The 15,734-nt window shown below is 43.6% G+C and overlaps 4 protein-coding genes across 7 annotated transcripts in view; 2 read left to right on the top strand and 2 right to left on the bottom strand.

Moving 5' to 3' along the window:
* Nucleotides 1–6: 6 nt before the first annotated feature.
* Nucleotides 7–2,272, bottom strand: LOC113202038 (zinc finger protein 391). 3 transcript variants are annotated; one of them, XM_052272824.1, is made up of 6 exons: nt 1,914–2,272; nt 1,243–1,462; nt 1,034–1,164; nt 789–937; nt 474–702; nt 7–375 (listed from the first exon to the last, which is right to left on the bottom strand). In XM_052272824.1, the coding sequence occupies exons 2-6, from the start codon at nt 1,437–1,439 to the stop codon at nt 80–82; spliced, it is 1,002 nt and encodes a 333-aa protein (XP_052128784.1). In that variant the 5' UTR covers nt 1,440–1,462; nt 1,914–2,272; the 3' UTR covers nt 7–79. The 3 variants fall into 3 exon arrangements, with proteins under 3 accessions (XP_052128784.1, XP_026271874.1, XP_026271875.1); XM_026416089.2 differs by lacking the exon at nt 1,914–2,272 and adding an exon at nt 1,665–1,907; XM_026416090.2 differs by lacking the exon at nt 1,914–2,272 and adding an exon at nt 1,665–1,907 and having other exon boundaries at nt 474–699.
* An 859-nt stretch (nt 2,273–3,131) lies between these two features.
* Nucleotides 3,132–4,661, top strand: LOC113201920 (inositol oxygenase). The gene is made up of 5 exons (XM_026415900.2): nt 3,132–3,298; nt 3,381–3,549; nt 3,688–4,168; nt 4,253–4,348; nt 4,427–4,661. The coding sequence occupies exons 1-5, from the start codon at nt 3,284–3,286 to the stop codon at nt 4,536–4,538; spliced, it is 873 nt and encodes a 290-aa protein (XP_026271685.1). The 5' UTR covers nt 3,132–3,283; the 3' UTR covers nt 4,539–4,661.
* Nucleotides 4,662–4,722: 61 nt separating this feature from the next.
* Nucleotides 4,723–11,735, bottom strand: LOC113201919 (lysine-specific demethylase lid). 2 transcript variants are annotated; one of them, XM_026415898.2, is made up of 2 exons: nt 11,539–11,735; nt 4,723–10,224 (listed from the first exon to the last, which is right to left on the bottom strand). In XM_026415898.2, the coding sequence occupies exons 1-2, from the start codon at nt 11,579–11,581 to the stop codon at nt 5,690–5,692; spliced, it is 4,578 nt and encodes a 1,525-aa protein (XP_026271683.1). In that variant the 5' UTR covers nt 11,582–11,735; the 3' UTR covers nt 4,723–5,689. The 2 variants fall into 2 exon arrangements, with proteins under 2 accessions (XP_026271683.1, XP_026271684.1); XM_026415899.2 differs by lacking the exon at nt 11,539–11,735 and adding an exon at nt 11,286–11,505.
* Nucleotides 11,736–11,764: 29 nt separating this feature from the next.
* Nucleotides 11,765–15,734, top strand: part of LOC113202043 (multiple epidermal growth factor-like domains protein 8) — a 14,507-nt gene continuing 10,537 nt past the window's right edge. The window contains exons 1-12 of the mRNA XM_026416098.2: nt 11,765–11,905; nt 12,178–12,416; nt 12,513–12,676; nt 12,753–13,039; nt 13,139–13,323; nt 13,399–13,840; nt 13,917–14,158; nt 14,244–14,531; nt 14,615–14,752; nt 14,870–15,053; nt 15,169–15,428; nt 15,536–15,708. Of these exons, the coding sequence (XP_026271883.2) occupies nt 12,230–12,416; nt 12,513–12,676; nt 12,753–13,039; nt 13,139–13,323; nt 13,399–13,840; nt 13,917–14,158; nt 14,244–14,531; nt 14,615–14,752; nt 14,870–15,053; nt 15,169–15,428; nt 15,536–15,708 (2,550 nt within the window). The 5' untranslated portion in view covers nt 11,765–11,905; nt 12,178–12,229. The remainder of the gene's footprint in view (nt 11,906–12,177; nt 12,417–12,512; nt 12,677–12,752; nt 13,040–13,138; nt 13,324–13,398; nt 13,841–13,916; nt 14,159–14,243; nt 14,532–14,614; nt 14,753–14,869; nt 15,054–15,168; nt 15,429–15,535; nt 15,709–15,734) is intronic.

Here is a 15,734-nt window from a genome sequence, read left to right as displayed (position 1 = left end):
ATTGAAATGTTTCGTTGCAAGCAGTTGTTTGAGATTACACTTTGAGGAGGAAGTGTAATCCTTCCTCCAAGGGCTTCTGTCAGCCTTCACCTGAATTCATCTTCCGCAACATGTGGGTCTGGGAGTGCTTCATCAGGTGATCTTTACGGAAGAAAGACTTACCACAGTCAGCACAAACATGTTGCTTGTCCCCTGAGTGCAAAACTCTGTGTCTTGTCAAATGCTCATTCCTCTTAAAAGCACGCCCACATGTTTCACAGGAGAAAGGTCTGTCTTGACTGTGAGCAGTCATATGAGCATCAAGATGTTCTCTACGTCGGAAGCTGGTACCACACTCCTTGCACACATGTCGTTTGCCCAATGAAACACCATGAGCTGAAAAGTAAAGTACATAAGCAATGAAGTTGCTCCAGAAGATTTAACTCTGTTTAAAAAAAAATAATCTAGACGAATCAGGAAGATTAGAAGAATACCTTGAAGATGGATTTCAAAAGCAAGGTGATCTGCATAGAACAGGTTGCATTCTGGGCATGAGTATAATTTGGCACCATCCTTGGCTGTCATAACTTGCACTGGCCCAGCCAAGTTAGATGTAAGGGGTATCAATCCTGGACGTTTCTGTAACTCTGCTGGAGTTACACCATTCATAACAGAGGCAGAGACTCCACCCTTTCTTTTTCGAGGGAGAGTTCCGGCTCGCTGCTTTAGGAACACACAAATGTGAAGTAAAAAATTCCAATCCAATAAAAATAGCTATGAAAAAATAACTATCAGATGCTGAAACTTACTTGTTCATCAATGCAGAGATCGCTGTCATTATCACTATCCGAATCATTAGTATTTGTTTGGGCATCATTTTGTTTATCATTTCCAGTATGGCGTCCTGTCAAATCTTCTGGTTCATCTTTCACAGCATTCCAAATTCGTGCTGGAGCAGCTACAGAAATAAGCAAGATATTATGACTTAGAACTTAACGGCCCTGGAGCACTATACCAACTGCGGTAATTTTGAACACAATCAATACACATTTACCTTGACCCGGAGGGTATGCTTGTTGATTAGTGTAACCAATAGGCTCTGGGCCAGGGGCAGGGACAGGAGCAGCTGGAATACGAATGTGCTCTGCACTGTAGTTCCAAGGAGTCGTGTAAGGAGTCATACGCCTGAAAGATCATCAACAATTTAAAATGTGCAGCTCAATAGGAAAAATTGTATACCTTTACAAAATGTAACAAACATACGTGATCACAGATCCAGGCTGCTCTTGTCGTTGGAACGAAGTACCATTGGAAGTACCATTAGTGTTGTTGCTCGCATCATTCTGGCTCCGAGCATATTGAATGGACCCTTCAGCAGACTGTAGGTGGTTGACAGATTGTTGCCAATGACCTGTAGCACCTGGACTCTCGTTGCGATGTTGAGGAGAGTAGTTTGCCATCTTTCAGGCCAGGCAAATCCGATCTGAGCAAAGACAAGCGCAATATGACAGCTAGAACCCAACCTCATCATGACAACAGATTTCGAACCAGCGCGACAAGCGGTGGTCAGTCAATTACGAAAATATGAAATTATGAAAGACGGAGAAATTGGCAAGTGAGACTGCGAAAGTACAATGAATAAGCAGAATTAATGGTACGAAAAAATAACTACTGAATCGTCTTACCGTAACCTCTGATCGGCGAAGCAAAACTCGGTTTGGGTATCAGTAATAACTAGTCGATGCGGCTCTAAGATACTCCATTAAATGTATTATTAAACGCACTAGATGAATCAGAACGATTTCAAGAAAAAGGGTTGGAAATAAGCACTGATCGGAAGGCCGACAGTCGACATAAACACCAAACAAAATGTTGTTGTCTGAATCGGCGGCGAAAGGGGTGGGGTAAGGGAGGAGGCGTTCTCTGGTACCAACCTTCGAGAAATGAGGTGAGGGCCACAATATCTGCTCCTCCTCAAATGATGCACTTGCTGAGATAATGGAATTTTACAATTTTTTAATATCATTTGCAATTTCCCCTCCGCGCGATGTGGATAAATACATTATTGCACTGCGGGAGTGGGGGTGCGATGGGTGCAGTGTATCCTCGTTTCTGATTGGCTGTCACGCAAGGGATGGACAGCGGGGCGCGCGCTTCAAACGAGGGGGGTGAAAATGAACCACGACATCACACCTAGAGAGACGGTACAGGGCCGTACAGTCTCTCTAGTCACGTCGCGTCTCATCGTGGGGGTCCCTCCGCCGCCCCTCGCCGCCTACTAAGAGCTGAGTCCGCGCTCTGTTTCGGTCTCAGGTTTCGAGTCGTTTATCGGGCTCAAGCGATAATGGTTTTGCTTGTAGCGCTCGCACGGTCATCATATGACGGGTAAACAAAACGCGGCGGGGGTCTTTGGTCTCCCACCGCAAAAAGCTTTCAAGTCGTTTCGCAACGGCATTTCGCCGGGATAAGGAAGGGGCGAAAGGTTACCTACGACGATAGTGTCTTAAAGAAGTCATTGTGAAAGTGATAGGGAAACTGATATCCGGCAAGAGGCGTCGCGGGGGGGAAGGACATCTGGGCCAAACACGCAGTGTGGGCGTTAGGGGAGCGAGACGCAACCGTGCCAGAGGTGGTTTTTAAAGGGGAAGCGACCCCCCGTTCCCCTTCCGGTCAACCTCAAAATACGCCTGAAAGTAGGCAACCTGCGCCTGTGCATAGGCAGGCAACCCTCGTAGAATCCCTCGCTAGGCGGACTTCAACTTAAAACCGCCGCTGCCCAGAGCAAGGTGCGCAGTGCAGTGACGGCCAGGGCGGGGAAGTCCCTCTGGCAGGTGTTCACCGACATTCACACACAGCCAGCCCAAGGAGTGTTGATTTTACGGTGTACAGGGTGTAACTGTGAATGCCCAGTGTTGCGGGAATGCATACCCGCCAGGGCTGCAGAGGCCATGGCGCCTTACGGGCGAATTGGGTAGGCAAACCCGCAACACTACTGCGCATTCACAGTTACACCCGGTCCGGTACAGGGGTGGGCGCCGGCGGGCGGGCAGGCGCGTCGAGCGCATTATCGCCACTAACGATAGGGTGCCTTGTGACTCTGAGCGCCCGCCCGTAAGAACTATATATAATGCGGGGGAAAGGGGGAGGGGATAGGGCCCCGTCCTGCCCCACCAGATCGAGTTCACGGGGGGCAAACTGATAAGGGCTGTATTAATATGGAGCCGCGCCGCACCCCGATCCGCGCCAGTGAGTGTTTACTTTCAGAAGCGAGCGGTAGTCCCCAGTAGTGTTCCCCAGCTGCACCATGACGACTGCGACGGTGAGAGGCCGCTCAGGGGAAGACCAGCCGCGGGGCGCGAGATTTCAGGCTAAAGCCTCGTCCTCTCTCTGATATGACACAGGAGCCGATGCTGGACGTGTCCGAGCTGCTGCGGCCGGAGCCCGCCTTCGCCACCAAGCCCGTCGTGCAGTTTCGCGACTACACCGTGGACCCCACCGACCGCATCAAGGAGCGCGTCCGCAAGCTGTACCACGAGATGCACACCAGCATGACCGTGGACTTCGTCAAAGGTACCTACCTGCGTTCTGCTACTGATCCAGGATAGGGAACGACCAGCTGGATCCAGGTCGCGTCTGCTTTCTGCCTGCTGCCAGTCAGATCCCATGAATAAATTATTTATTTTTAAACATTATATTTTTTTTTCGTAGAACGACGCGCCAGTTGGCTCAAATTTGACAAGTTCAAGGCTACGATGCTGGAGGCGGTGGCCAAAATGTCAGGCTTCCTGGACGAGAGCGACCCGGATGTGGACGTACCCAACATCATGCATGGCTTCCAGACAGCCGAAGGCATCCGTAAAGAGCACCCCGACAAGGGTTGGTTCCAGCTAGCAGGACTTATTCACGATGTCGGCAAGATCCTCCACCTCTACGGAGAGCCTCAGTGGGCCACCACCGGGGACACCTTCCCGGTCGGCTGTGACTGGGGCCCCTCTGTTGTTTACCGCGAGACAAGCTTCGTGGACAACCCGGACGCCAAGCACCCCGTCTACTCCACCAAGTTCGGCATGTACAAGCCCGGGTGTGGACTCGAGAATGTACTCATGTCGTGGGGTCACGATGAGTACATGTACCAGGTGCTCAAGCACAACAAGACCACTTTACCTGACGAGGCGCTCTACATGATCAGGTATGGGCGGGTTGGACGAGAATCATTGTTGAAATAGCCCAATTGAGTGATGATCAATGAGCAACATCTTATCTTTTACGACAGATTTCATTCCTTCTACCCATGGCACTCAAGCGGTGATTATATGCACCTCTGCAATGACAAGGACTTAAAGATGCTTCCTTGGGTGCTGGAATTTAAGTGAGTATTGAGTTCTGGTATGAGTGGTGAAATTGTAAAATGCAAGAGACTGTGCTAGACAATTTTCTTCAATTTCAGCAAGTATGATCTGTACACCAAGACTGATGATGACCTCCCAGATGTTGAAGCTTTAACTCCTTACTACCAGAAACTGATTGATCAGTACATTCCTGGAGTGCTTGAGTGGTAGTTTGTCAGTAACTCTTAGTATTAATCAGGTTTCTGTGAGAAAATGTACATTTGTCTTTTATGTTGTTTTTGTTGCACATAAAAATATCTATTTATTACAATAAAAAAATGTCTTAATTTTGAACCATTTTGATTTCTTGGTTGCAATAAGAAATGGATTGTTAGAAGAAAAGGTCGACAAGAGATTGATTAATATTATTTAATCTAATACACGAAATAGTGTTTTACAGAGCTCACACAGCAGGGAAAAGTAGGAAGTCGGCATAATATTCAGTCATTCCCGGGAAGATGTACACAACACAAAAGACAGACAATAAGATAGTGCACAAGATTTTAAGACAACACACCTTCCACACAAAATATCACACAACACATTCACACACTATCACAAAGTAAACCAAGAAAGTAGTACAAATATTTACACAAAAATAAATTAAAACTACTTCTTCCCAGGAAAAATGAAGGCTGGCAATACAATGATAAACATATGTGTAAATATCAGATTATCATATATAATAATTGTGATTGAAGTGATATTTTCTAATAAACAAATCTCTGGGTCAGCAGACATAAATAATAACAATTTGGTTTATAGCCTTCTAAAAACAATACTGAATTATGCTGTTTCTGTCTGCTGGGAAAAACAGCGAAAACCTATTTAATAAAGGCTGAGTCTATTTACAAACAAACAAAAACAAAGAAAAATATATGTTATTAGAGAGTTTAAGGAGCATGGCGCAATGAGGGCAAAAAAATGTCTAACATGATGTGATTTGAAGAAAATTAATACAACGAACAACCCTTGTCCTCTCTAAGCAGTCTTTGTGTTACAACAATTTCTTTTGAATATGCCTTAACTACAGTAAAATTGATCTAATATAAAACATGTAATCACTGCAAAGCTATTCAGCATAACATAATAAAGCTCAGGCTTAGGGCATAAGAGGTAATACAGGATTTTTTAGATTGATTTTTTGATTTTTTTTACACAGCAGCTTCCTAGAGCTTTCTTAAGCTCACTAGCAAATGCAGATAAGTAGTAAAAAATGATAAAAATGGAGAGAAAAATGCCTGCAACGTCTGACCCATGCTTCTATAGTCTAATGATACTATTATAACAAGTTTTCTACATTATATTACCTATACCATAAATTATGTTGGATTTCTACTGTGTGGGGGTGTTGCAAGAAGTGAAGGTTCATGTGCAAGGGGTATTGTTGTATCCATTGCGCCAATTATTTGCATGCGCTGCTCTGGATTCGGCCCATTACATTGAGAACAAATATAGTCTTCTTGTTCCGAGATATCACCTCTGTCAAGTCCTACACAATGCAAATGGAACCACAACTCACAAGCCCCATCACACTGCACCCATGTGACCTCACAACCAGTCGGTCTCAAACAGGGCATTGCTGAACAGTCTTCATCCTCTTCTTCCTCCTCCCCCTCCGCAGCTGATTTGTCATTGGAGACTTCCTGATTTACAGGACGAGCTGGTTTCTTTGCTCGTTTAGGTTTGCCACCACGCCTACGGCTCTTGTCATCATCAGCTTTGCGCTTCATTCGCCTTTGTTTGTCCCTGAAACGTTCCAACTCCTTACATTTGTTTTCTTGACTTGCTTCTGCTTCCACTCTGACATCAAGCTCATCAGGTTCCACAGCGGAGCTTTCTGCATTAGCTTCTGAATTTCTGAGAACGTTCCATATGACAGAACTCTCTTCCAGATCTAATTCCATAAGATCGCCCTCAAGCATTAACAGCTCCAACTGAATTCTAGACTTGTCAAGGAGAACTGATGAAGGTTTCTCCTGCCTGGGAACTAAAGGAGACTTCCTCATGTGCTTACTTGGAGACAATGCAGAGTATGTGTGCTCCCCGATTGACGGAGAAGGTGCGTACAAGTCCTCTTGTGAGAGCATCTTCCGGGCTTTCTCTTTCCAGTTAAGGGCTCGTTGGCATAGGCTATGAACAACTCGTGCCTCAACCATCTGCACACCCAGCTTTTGAATATTAGAAAGCAGTTGAAATACTGCTTTGAACTGAGGTCTCTTGGAGCGCTGGCATACAGGACATAGGAACTTTACTTGACGAGAAGTAACTGCTCGAATGCGGTCCTCCATTGTTGGTGCCATTGTATCATTTTTCTCTGGGAGTGGTACACATCTGGCATGGAACCAATCGTAGCAGATTTCACACTTTACCATGACACCTGCAAATGGTTTCTTGCAAATACAGTAGGTTTTATCACCTAAATCTTTAAGCCTTTTCTGGGTGTTTGTTTCTTGAATATCCAAAACTGCTGCTGTTTCATCTTTAACTGGATCTTTGTCTTTCTTGACAGGTTCACTATCAACTCCAACCTCTGTGCGAGGAAGAAGTGCTTCCACAAGAGACAAAGGTGAATCACGGAACATAAAGGTGCGGAAAGTCTTCTCCCGCCAAGTACGAGCATTTCGTATGCGTTCTTCCCATTCAGCCAAGCCTGGGGGTCTTGCTGGACACGCTTGCCCTCTCAAAACAAGGGCTTCCACTAGCTCTAGCTCAGGACCATCAGGCACAGCCTGAAGTTCAGCAGCTTGAACTTTCCACTTAGCAGCTGTCTTCACAGCATCCTCAACCTCGTTCATTTCAGGAACAAATACTGACATCTCTTCAGCCTCATGATCTAAGCTCTCCAGCTTTTCAAGAGATGCTTCTTGAATCGCAGTCTTAGCACGAGTTTGCCAATTTAATGCTCTTGACTCAAGTTCTGAAAATTCCTCCAGAAGCTGTGTCAAGACTGGATGCCTTGGGGTGGGCAGATCATCACAGGCTGCCACTAAAGAAGTCACCTCATCGAGGTCGGCAGCTGCTGCATTTTGGAGTCTTACAGCCTTGTCTAACCATTCCTCTTGAAGACACAAGTCTTTCAGTGGTGAAAGTTCTGTCAATTCGACGTCCAGATTAAGACCAAGTTCTAAAACTTCACGAACTTCTTTTCCTCTTCTCACTTCTATATTAGGCTCCTTGCTCATTAAAGCAGCTGCTTTTGTTTGAAACTCCTTTACTTTCTCTAAAACATCTTTCACAGCAGCACCATCCCGTAGAATACAAGGAAGCTCATCAATTTCTTCTACAAACAACTGCAGCTCTTCCACAGTAAGCTTCAGTCTTGGTTCTTGAGAAGTACGAGTACGGTTGCGAGTTTTTCTGCCACCAAGTTGAGATGCAACATTTGCGCATTTAGTTGCTTCCTGGACAGAAACTCGTAGAGCTTGCAATAGTTCGGAGTCTGGAAACTTCTTATCTTCTGCCTCTTGTAATAGAGCTTTGAATCCTGCAAGGTCCAGTGTTTTTGGTGTGTTGAAGTCTAGAGCGTCTTTAACTGAGGACACCCAATTATCAAAAGATTCAGCCCTTAGCTTGATATCCCGAAGCATGAGAGGAAGCTCATCTAATGTGTACCGATACCAAAGAGTATGGCTTGTTGGATCACAGGAGCAGAGATCAGTGTAATGTCTCAGACATGCGAGTAGACGTTGCTGGCCCTTGGGATTAGCAGTTTCACAATCACAAGTCACTGCTGACAAAAAACAAGTGGTTTTACATACCTCACACTGTCTTTCATCATCTGGCATTGATTCAAAATTCTTCCTCTCAGCTGTGCGCACTCCCCATTCCAAGAGAGACTTTCTTAATTTCTTCTCACTTTCCACCATCACACTCATGTCTTGATAAGCCGCTGCTGCAACACCAAGCTCCAGCTCCTTAGGATCTGATGCCATTCCACACACCAATTCATCATGGGAGAAGACGCAGAACCGTCTCAAATTTGAGTAGTGAGTAATGCAATTCCTTCCTAATGACAACCAATCAGCAGGAGCAAAATTAACAGCTTCAGCAAAGTTGAAACCCTGGTTAAAGCCAGCATGGTAAGCACGGGGGAAGGTCACGACAAACTCCCCTGCGTGCTGGTCACAGCGAAATACTGGCACTCCATCATTCATGAGAATATTGGGGTTCATTATGGTCACCAGCTGGTGGAGGAGATCAGGTTGTGACTGAAACAATTCAGGGGCTGCTTGTTTCATGGTGTCTTCAAAAGCTTCAGCTGAACTTCCAGGTACACCATACCATGTTTTGGGTTCACCCCAATGCAAATAATTGATGGAATAACTCCAATGGTCTTCATTATGCCAGCAAAAAGTGGCAAAACACATTCCAACATACATCCATGGAACTTTCATGCCAGATATGTCAGCATTTATATGTCCTAAAACTGAACCTTCCAAAACTGGAAGATTATTGAGATTCCAATTAGATTTGGCATATTCACATGTTGTGTCACTGGAGTTTGTGGGAAAGCCAGAGCCATGATCCATGGTATGCAAATCCGCTCCGTACTCAACAGTAACATCTTCATCAATAGAGGACACCAATCTCCAAAATTCTTTTTCAACCAAAGATGTTGGTACAACATGCACAGGCATATTGAAATATTCCGATTTAAAACGATCTGCCATTTCACAAAACTGCTGAAGACTATACTCTCGTTGAGCCTGTTCAAAACCAAAGGCTTCCAATGGTTTGCTAACTTCTTCAGCTAGACATTTAGGACAGCGCCAGTCACCTTTTGGAATCTCACTCAGAGGAGGAACCAGACAGAAAGTATGATAACTGTCATCGCATCCGTCACATAATAACATACTTTCTTCGGCATCACCCCTTTCACATGTCTGGCACACATACTTTGCCAAGGGATCATATTCATGACCCCCTTTCTTGGAGTTTTTCTTTTTGGGAGACTGCTTCTCATTGTAGCCAGCCATCTTAGGACCTGCTCCATAGAAGAGAAGTCTGCGAAGTTCCTTGCTGTCTGGTGAGGTTGGATCTTGTCCATCTTTGACAGGGTCACAGGTACCATAACGCTTAGAACGCCTAGCTGACTTTTGGCTTGCTGGTGGCTCAATGGCTTGACGGCTTGGAATCTGATGTTGCTTGTACTCTTCACCCTCTTCATCGTCATCAGACTTGGGTTCAGACTTTGCTTCTACCTTAGTTTCAGCTTTAGGTTCCAATTTTGGTTCAGCCTTCACTTCTCTTTTAGGCTTTGCTAAGTTTTCTGTAGGTGGATGTTTCAAAAATATGTCATATGGTCGTAAAATTCGATCATAGTGATGCTTTAAGAGCAAATAGTGGCCTCTTTTAGGAGGATATCCCATTTTCATTGCTATGTCAGACCACAATTGCTCTTGGGCAGCTTTATCTTTCTGCCTGACAAATCCTTCGTAGTTATCATTTGTTAACTGTAGCACATAACGATGCAGGGTATAGAGATCCAGAGCTTTCCTATCAATCATGGGAATTTTGAGGGTTGACCCTTGTAGTTCCCAAAACTTTGCAATCTGATCAAAAAAGTTCAGTTTAACTCTGGTCTTTGCTTCCAGTTCATTTAACCTCTGTATTCGAGGAGTAAACTTAAACTTATCAACATCAACTGCAAATGGAGGTTGCCAGTCATTGGGTGGCCTTATTTTGCAGATACCTGCTTTTTCAGCAATTGGCCTGATTTTGGCAATATATGCCAAAGGATCTTCAAATTCTTCTGGAGTAGGCTCGAACACTGGAGCCTCAGGTGGTGGAGTGAACTTCCAATCTTCAGCTGGAAGGGCTTTCCCTGCCTTGTCAGCAACTTTGCTCGCCATTCCTGAAAAAGAAAAGAAAGATGATTAACTTAAAATAACTGAATAATCAATACAGACCATGTAGACAATATTACCCATTGTATATACGCAATTTAATAGCATTTTAACTAATTAGGTATGATCCCAATATAATTGAAGTTTCCCACACACAAAGAAAAAAAACACAAGAAAGGCCTGATTGATGAATATATCAGGGCCAACTTACAAAAAGGAAAAATGGTCAAGGTGCTACCAGTTATTGTATTTCACGCTTATTTTATTAACCACTAAAGATTAGCACATTTATGTAGCATCAATAAAGGGGATACCTTACATATATGACCGCCAACCTTAATAATCACAGCCCAAACTAGTTCTATGGAGGAAAAAAAACATGGATAAAAGGACGTGTGAGTGGACTGGAACCGTGCCCAATGAATAGATGAACAACTATTCAAGCCTACTCTTCTGAGCCACTAACATACTTTCATTATGTCAATTAACTAAATAAGTTTTAGAAGACATTGAAATCAGCAGTTCTATTAACACAGACTTAATACAGTTACACATTAACTTCACAAGATTTCCATGTAAAAAACATCAAGAAGTCATTGTCCTATTTAACCCTTCTAAACAAGACAAGATGACTGACTTATGCAATGAGGGGCCCACATGAATCCATGCCCATGCTTCACAAGTCCTACACTCAAATGTGTCAAGTAGGGGTTTCTCGCGTCTAAGACACATGTTTCCTTCAACAAGAGTAAAAAAACTGAGGCAAGATACCTTTTTCAGACCGTTTTAGCGAGCACAGGATGGCTTTTCCAGAATTTTACATCAGCCTCGTCCCCTCCCGTGCCTGTAGCATAGGCAACCGCAACGCACAGACTGCATCAGATGTTTAAGAAAACGGAACCCCCTCTGATTTGTTTAGAGTATCTTTCCAGTCACTTGCCTCAAACGAAAGAAATAACCGCCACAAAGTAAACCGCTGAGGCCTTTCAAGCACTTGCAATATCTCTCTCAAATGACAGCGGACTGGTTTGTTTGGTGGAGTGACGACTATCACGATGCTGGTCTTTACCTTGATCAGGGCTCAGCACTTCGTCCCGATGGTCGATCAAAAAAATGCACCCGATCACGTAGAATTACGCCCAACAACTTGGAACTACGGCTTCTCGCTACATTCTCCATCTAAGAGAGTACACTGAAAAGTACCCGACAGACGGAGGGACCTAGCTTTGTCCCTTTAACTCCCGTTCACAGCGAGGAAACTCCAGTAGCCGATAACTATGCGGGGTCGTGAGCAGCAAGTGACTCACTTGTGCGACGCTTACCTTTCGCTTTCCCGTTCACATGTTTCATCCCCTGGGGAGGCATCTTGATTAGAAGATCGGCATACCAACTTGAAGTCAATTTGTCAAATAACACTTCTTGAAAAGGTAGATACGCGACACACGGTACGTGACGGGCAACGCATTGATCATGGACTCTACTAACAACCCACAGCCTTCACTCCGTACTCCGTGTTCTGCTCCATGCGCACGGTGAAAACCGAAGGAAAAAACAACAAACAAAGTGTTTTGTGTATGAACGAACACAACAAGGCGCAGAGTAGGCCTCTCTCTCTCCCTCTGCAAACTTGGGTCACTTTAAATTTGTTTTGATGCACTAGATTTGTTTTCCCCAATGGTTACGATCTGTGTGAGTATCAAGAACAAATTACAGTTGACTCCCTCTAGTTGTAGATCCTGTCTAGTCAGTTGAGAACGGGCACCTACCCAACTTAGGAGCTAAACTTGTCAGTTAACCTTGATGTCAATATCACAGGTTATTTTTTCGCCAAGTGCACATAATTACATGTCATATGACTGCTTATAAACACAATTTTTTTTGTCAGTTATGAAGTTAGTTGATGGTTGGTTCGAATATTGTTATTGTATGTTGAGCTTGAACCTACTGTCCTTCATTCACAGATGAAAATCAGCCAAGGTGGCCTCTTCGAGTAGGACTTTTGTTGGCCATGGAATGGCCTCACTTGCTGCCTGCCTCTTGGCAGGCCTCTTGGTCTGCGTTCCTCTCATCCATGCAGCTGCACAATCAGCACCATGCGACAAGTCACGGAAAGTTTTTACTGAAACTTGGGGCATTGTCACTGATGGTCCCACAGGGTCCAATTACACCCAGGATTCTCATTGTGAATGGCTCATCAAAGGTGAGCTCTATGGGTTAACAAGCGCTTATTTTTATTGCATTGGTGTGTCAGGGTGTGCAGTGTCAACAATTTCTCTCGTCTCTTTCCATCTTTCAGCAAACAACAGCCAGCAGTTCATCACTCTTAGCTTTCGATCCATGGGCACAGAGTGCTCCTATGATTATGTATTTGTGTATGATGGAAGCTCTTTCAATTCCCCTTTACTAGGAAGTTTTAGTGGCAAAACTGAGCCTCAGCAAATCACTGCTGTTTCAGGATCTGTAGGTGTCAAACATATTCAATCTAATTTTATTTATGCTATTTTTATAATTTAATCACTATGTTATGTTTTTCCAGATGTTAATTTTACTCTATTCAGATACAAATTATGTACTTGATGGCTTCAGAGCAGAATTTTCTGTTACTGACTGTCCTCGCAATTGTTCAGGTCATGGACTCTGTGTGAGACATGCTTGTGTCTGTGAAGGGGATTGGGGAGGGAAGGATTGTGGAGTAGAATTATGTCCTGATGACTGTGGTTATTCACTTGGCCGTGGCATCTGTAGAGCAGGAAGATGTGAATGTGCTGCAAATTATACAGGACGTGCCTGCTCTTTGCATCGAGATGATCCTGAAGGCAATAGGTATTTATTTTGTCACTGTCTCTCACTCCTTTTAGAAAAATTAAAAATTTCTTGTTTTATCTAAAAAAAATGTCATCTAATTTTCTATGACTTCATCAGGTGGCATCTATTGTCACATTCTGAGGGAGGATTTACAGCAAGAGCTGCTCATTCGGCAGTTTATCTTAAAGAAACGGATTCACTTTATGTATTTGGAGGCTTTGACCTAAATAATGTGCTTGGAGATCTAGTAGTGTATCGTTTCATGTCAAGCCAATGGGAGGACGAATCTGGGAAGCAAATAGGTAAGTCATTTTTCTTTCAGTCATTTTCAAAAACTTGTTCTTGTTCCTGATTGCTATTTACTTTTTTAATTTTAGAGGGAGCTGCGTCATGGTCTGCACCTCTTGATCCACACACTCTAGCTGATGTTTTGGAACAAGTTGGTCAAAGTGGGGAGGAAAGATGGGGACTCCGACCTAAATCATCATTTTTAAGAAATTTACTCTTCTCTGTTGCTGATAATGCAACTTTAAAGGTAAAACATCGCACAGCACAAGAGAAAGGTCAGCATCTGGCGCGGATTCCAAGGGAAGTCTCATCCTCAGAGCAGCTACCAACTGAAACAGCACAGTCTACTGTTACTGAGATACCATCAGATTCATCAGATGCACCAGAGGCATCTGATATCTCATCAGACCCGGAAGTGAATGAGGCTGAACTCTCTGAAAGTGTGCATGAAACAGAGTCTTCCACCCCTACACCTCCCAAACTTACCTATCCGCAGAGGCCAGCTCCTCGATATGGGCATGCTGCATGCAGGTATGTATTTTGCATCCCTACATTTTTTATCAGCAGTGATAAACTATAAAATTCATATACTTTACTCCTACAACAGGTGTGCAGATGGTATGGCATTATATGGAGGCAAGTTATCAGATGGTTCTCTATCTGACGATTTATGGTTGTACAATGTACATTCGAGGTCTTGGTCATTAAGAGCACTACATTCCAAAATTCGTCCTCCCAAGCTCACTCGTCACTCATTAACTTTAGCAGGAGATTTTCTTTATCTCTTTGGAGGTAGCACAGCTGGGGGAGACTTTTCATCACAACTCTTTCGCATAAAACTTGCCTCGGGTTGGTCTTGAAAAAATTATACTGTTATTTGTTGCGTGTTATCTGTTATCCTTTCAAAAGCTAAATTGCTATCTATTGTGCACAGGTGAGAGAGGTGCCGATTATGAGCAATGGGAGACAGTACATCCTCGTGGAGGGAAAGAACTAGATGTCAGGGTTGTTGCACATTCCACAGTTTACCACCCAGCGTCAAACTCCTTACTTGTGTATGGTGGAGTTGTAGCCGGTGTGAAACGCTTCTCAAAGCTCTCAGACCGAATGTTTGCATTCCAGCTTGATGCTCGTCATTGGAGTGAATTGCATTATCCTAGAGCTCATCTTCCTGATACTTATGTACCTCGTGAACGTGCATTCCATACTAGTACAATAATAGGTAAGAAGAATGACAATTATTTCAAAATCTAATCTTTAAATATCATCCTTGAAAACTAATTTACGTCTAATATCTACCTTTAGGAAATTATCTTGTTGTGTTTGGTGGTTATTCTCACCGTCATAATAAAGAGGAAATTTGTTATGATAGTCAATTATATCTCTACCATCTGGGATGTCACACGTGGGTTAACCATGAAGTTCTCGGAACTCATCACCCTGGTTAGTTCTGGATTTCGTGTTTAATAATCAAAATATTACTTAAGTGTTTTTAAATTAATTCTTTTTAAAACAATTTATTTTTATTTATTTTTTAATTTTAATTCATTTGTGTTAAAGCTTCACGCTACCCAAAGCAACAGGGTGTATTTGCTCATGCAGCAGCTGTCCGTAATGGAAATACTCTGTTGGTGGTTGGTGGCTACCATGGCAATGTAAATGCAGATTTACTTGCTTACACTTTGCCTCCAATGCTTGCAAGCCGAGAGGGAGAACCATATGAACCTGATCAAGTTTGTGGGAGGTAATTGTTTTTCTTTTTAAGTGATCCAATCTATTTTGTTATGATAGCTGTTCACTCCTTACACTTAGCTTTGGTTATGATTGGTGTAGAAATAACACTATGTGTTGTTTTACAGACACCATGTTCGTGTGGAATGTACAGCGAATCCAGAGTGTGGGTGGTGCTCTGCAGATGATGTCTGCTATGGCCGTACAGTAGGAGTCAACTGTACTACTAATCTTCAAACAACCCGATGCCTTGGTGTGTGTCCTGCTCTAGGAGACTGTCATTCTTGTCTTATTCACGGAAGTGCTCCAACTGCTTCTGCAGCCTTCAAGTTAAGATTAGGTCAATGTACCTGGTGTGTGCAAAATGCAAGATGTCACCACAAAGATGGTCAGTAGAATTTTTTCCAGATCCATTTGGTTAATAGAATATGTAATTGTACATACTTTATGCATTCATGTCTTATGTGTTCATCAAATTTGCCACTTATACTCCAGATAATTATGGAGTGTGTGGATTACGAGAGGACACTCCCTCAGAAGCCCCTGGTTGGTGGGGTCCTAAAGGCACAGAAGTTACTAGAGTAGAAGAATGCCGGGTCCTGGATAGACGCCCTGGTTTAACTTTTGTTCAATACAAGCACCCAGCCAATTGGTCTCAGCCAGATTCTGTAAGTCATTGTTTATAAAAATAAGT

Source organism: Frankliniella occidentalis, unplaced genomic scaffold (genome assembly GCF_000697945.3).
Source record: "Frankliniella occidentalis isolate FOCC.00 unplaced genomic scaffold, Focc_3.1 Scaffold226, whole genome shotgun sequence".
NCBI lineage: Eukaryota > Metazoa > Arthropoda > Insecta > Thysanoptera > Thripidae > Frankliniella > Frankliniella occidentalis.
This window is presented reverse-complemented; position numbering and strand designations above follow the sequence as displayed.

Coding starts and splice junctions, on each gene's coding strand:
- LOC113202038 (XM_052272824.1), bottom strand. CDS start 1,439: ATGGCAAACTACTCTCCTCAACATCGCAACGAGAGTCCAGGTGCTACA. Junction 1,165..1,242: donor CAGCCTGGATCTGTGATCAC/GTATGTTTGTTA, acceptor ATGATCTTTCAG/GCGTATGACTCCTTACACGA. Junction 376..473: donor TTTTGAAATCCATCTTCAAG/GTATTCTTCTAA, acceptor TTTACTTTTCAG/CTCATGGTGTTTCATTGGGC.
- LOC113201920 (XM_026415900.2), top strand. Junction 3,550..3,687: donor GACCGTGGACTTCGTCAAAG/GTACCTACCTGC, acceptor TTTTTTTCGTAG/AACGACGCGCCAGTTGGCTC. Junction 4,169..4,252: donor GAGGCGCTCTACATGATCAG/GTATGGGCGGGT, acceptor CTTTTACGACAG/ATTTCATTCCTTCTACCCAT.
- LOC113201919 (XM_026415898.2), bottom strand. CDS start 11,581: ATGCCTCCCCAGGGGATGAAACATGTGAACGGGAAAGCGAAAG. Junction 10,225..11,538: donor TGTGAACGGGAAAGCGAAAG/GTAAGCGTCGCA, acceptor TTTCTTTTTCAG/GAATGGCGAGCAAAGTTGCT.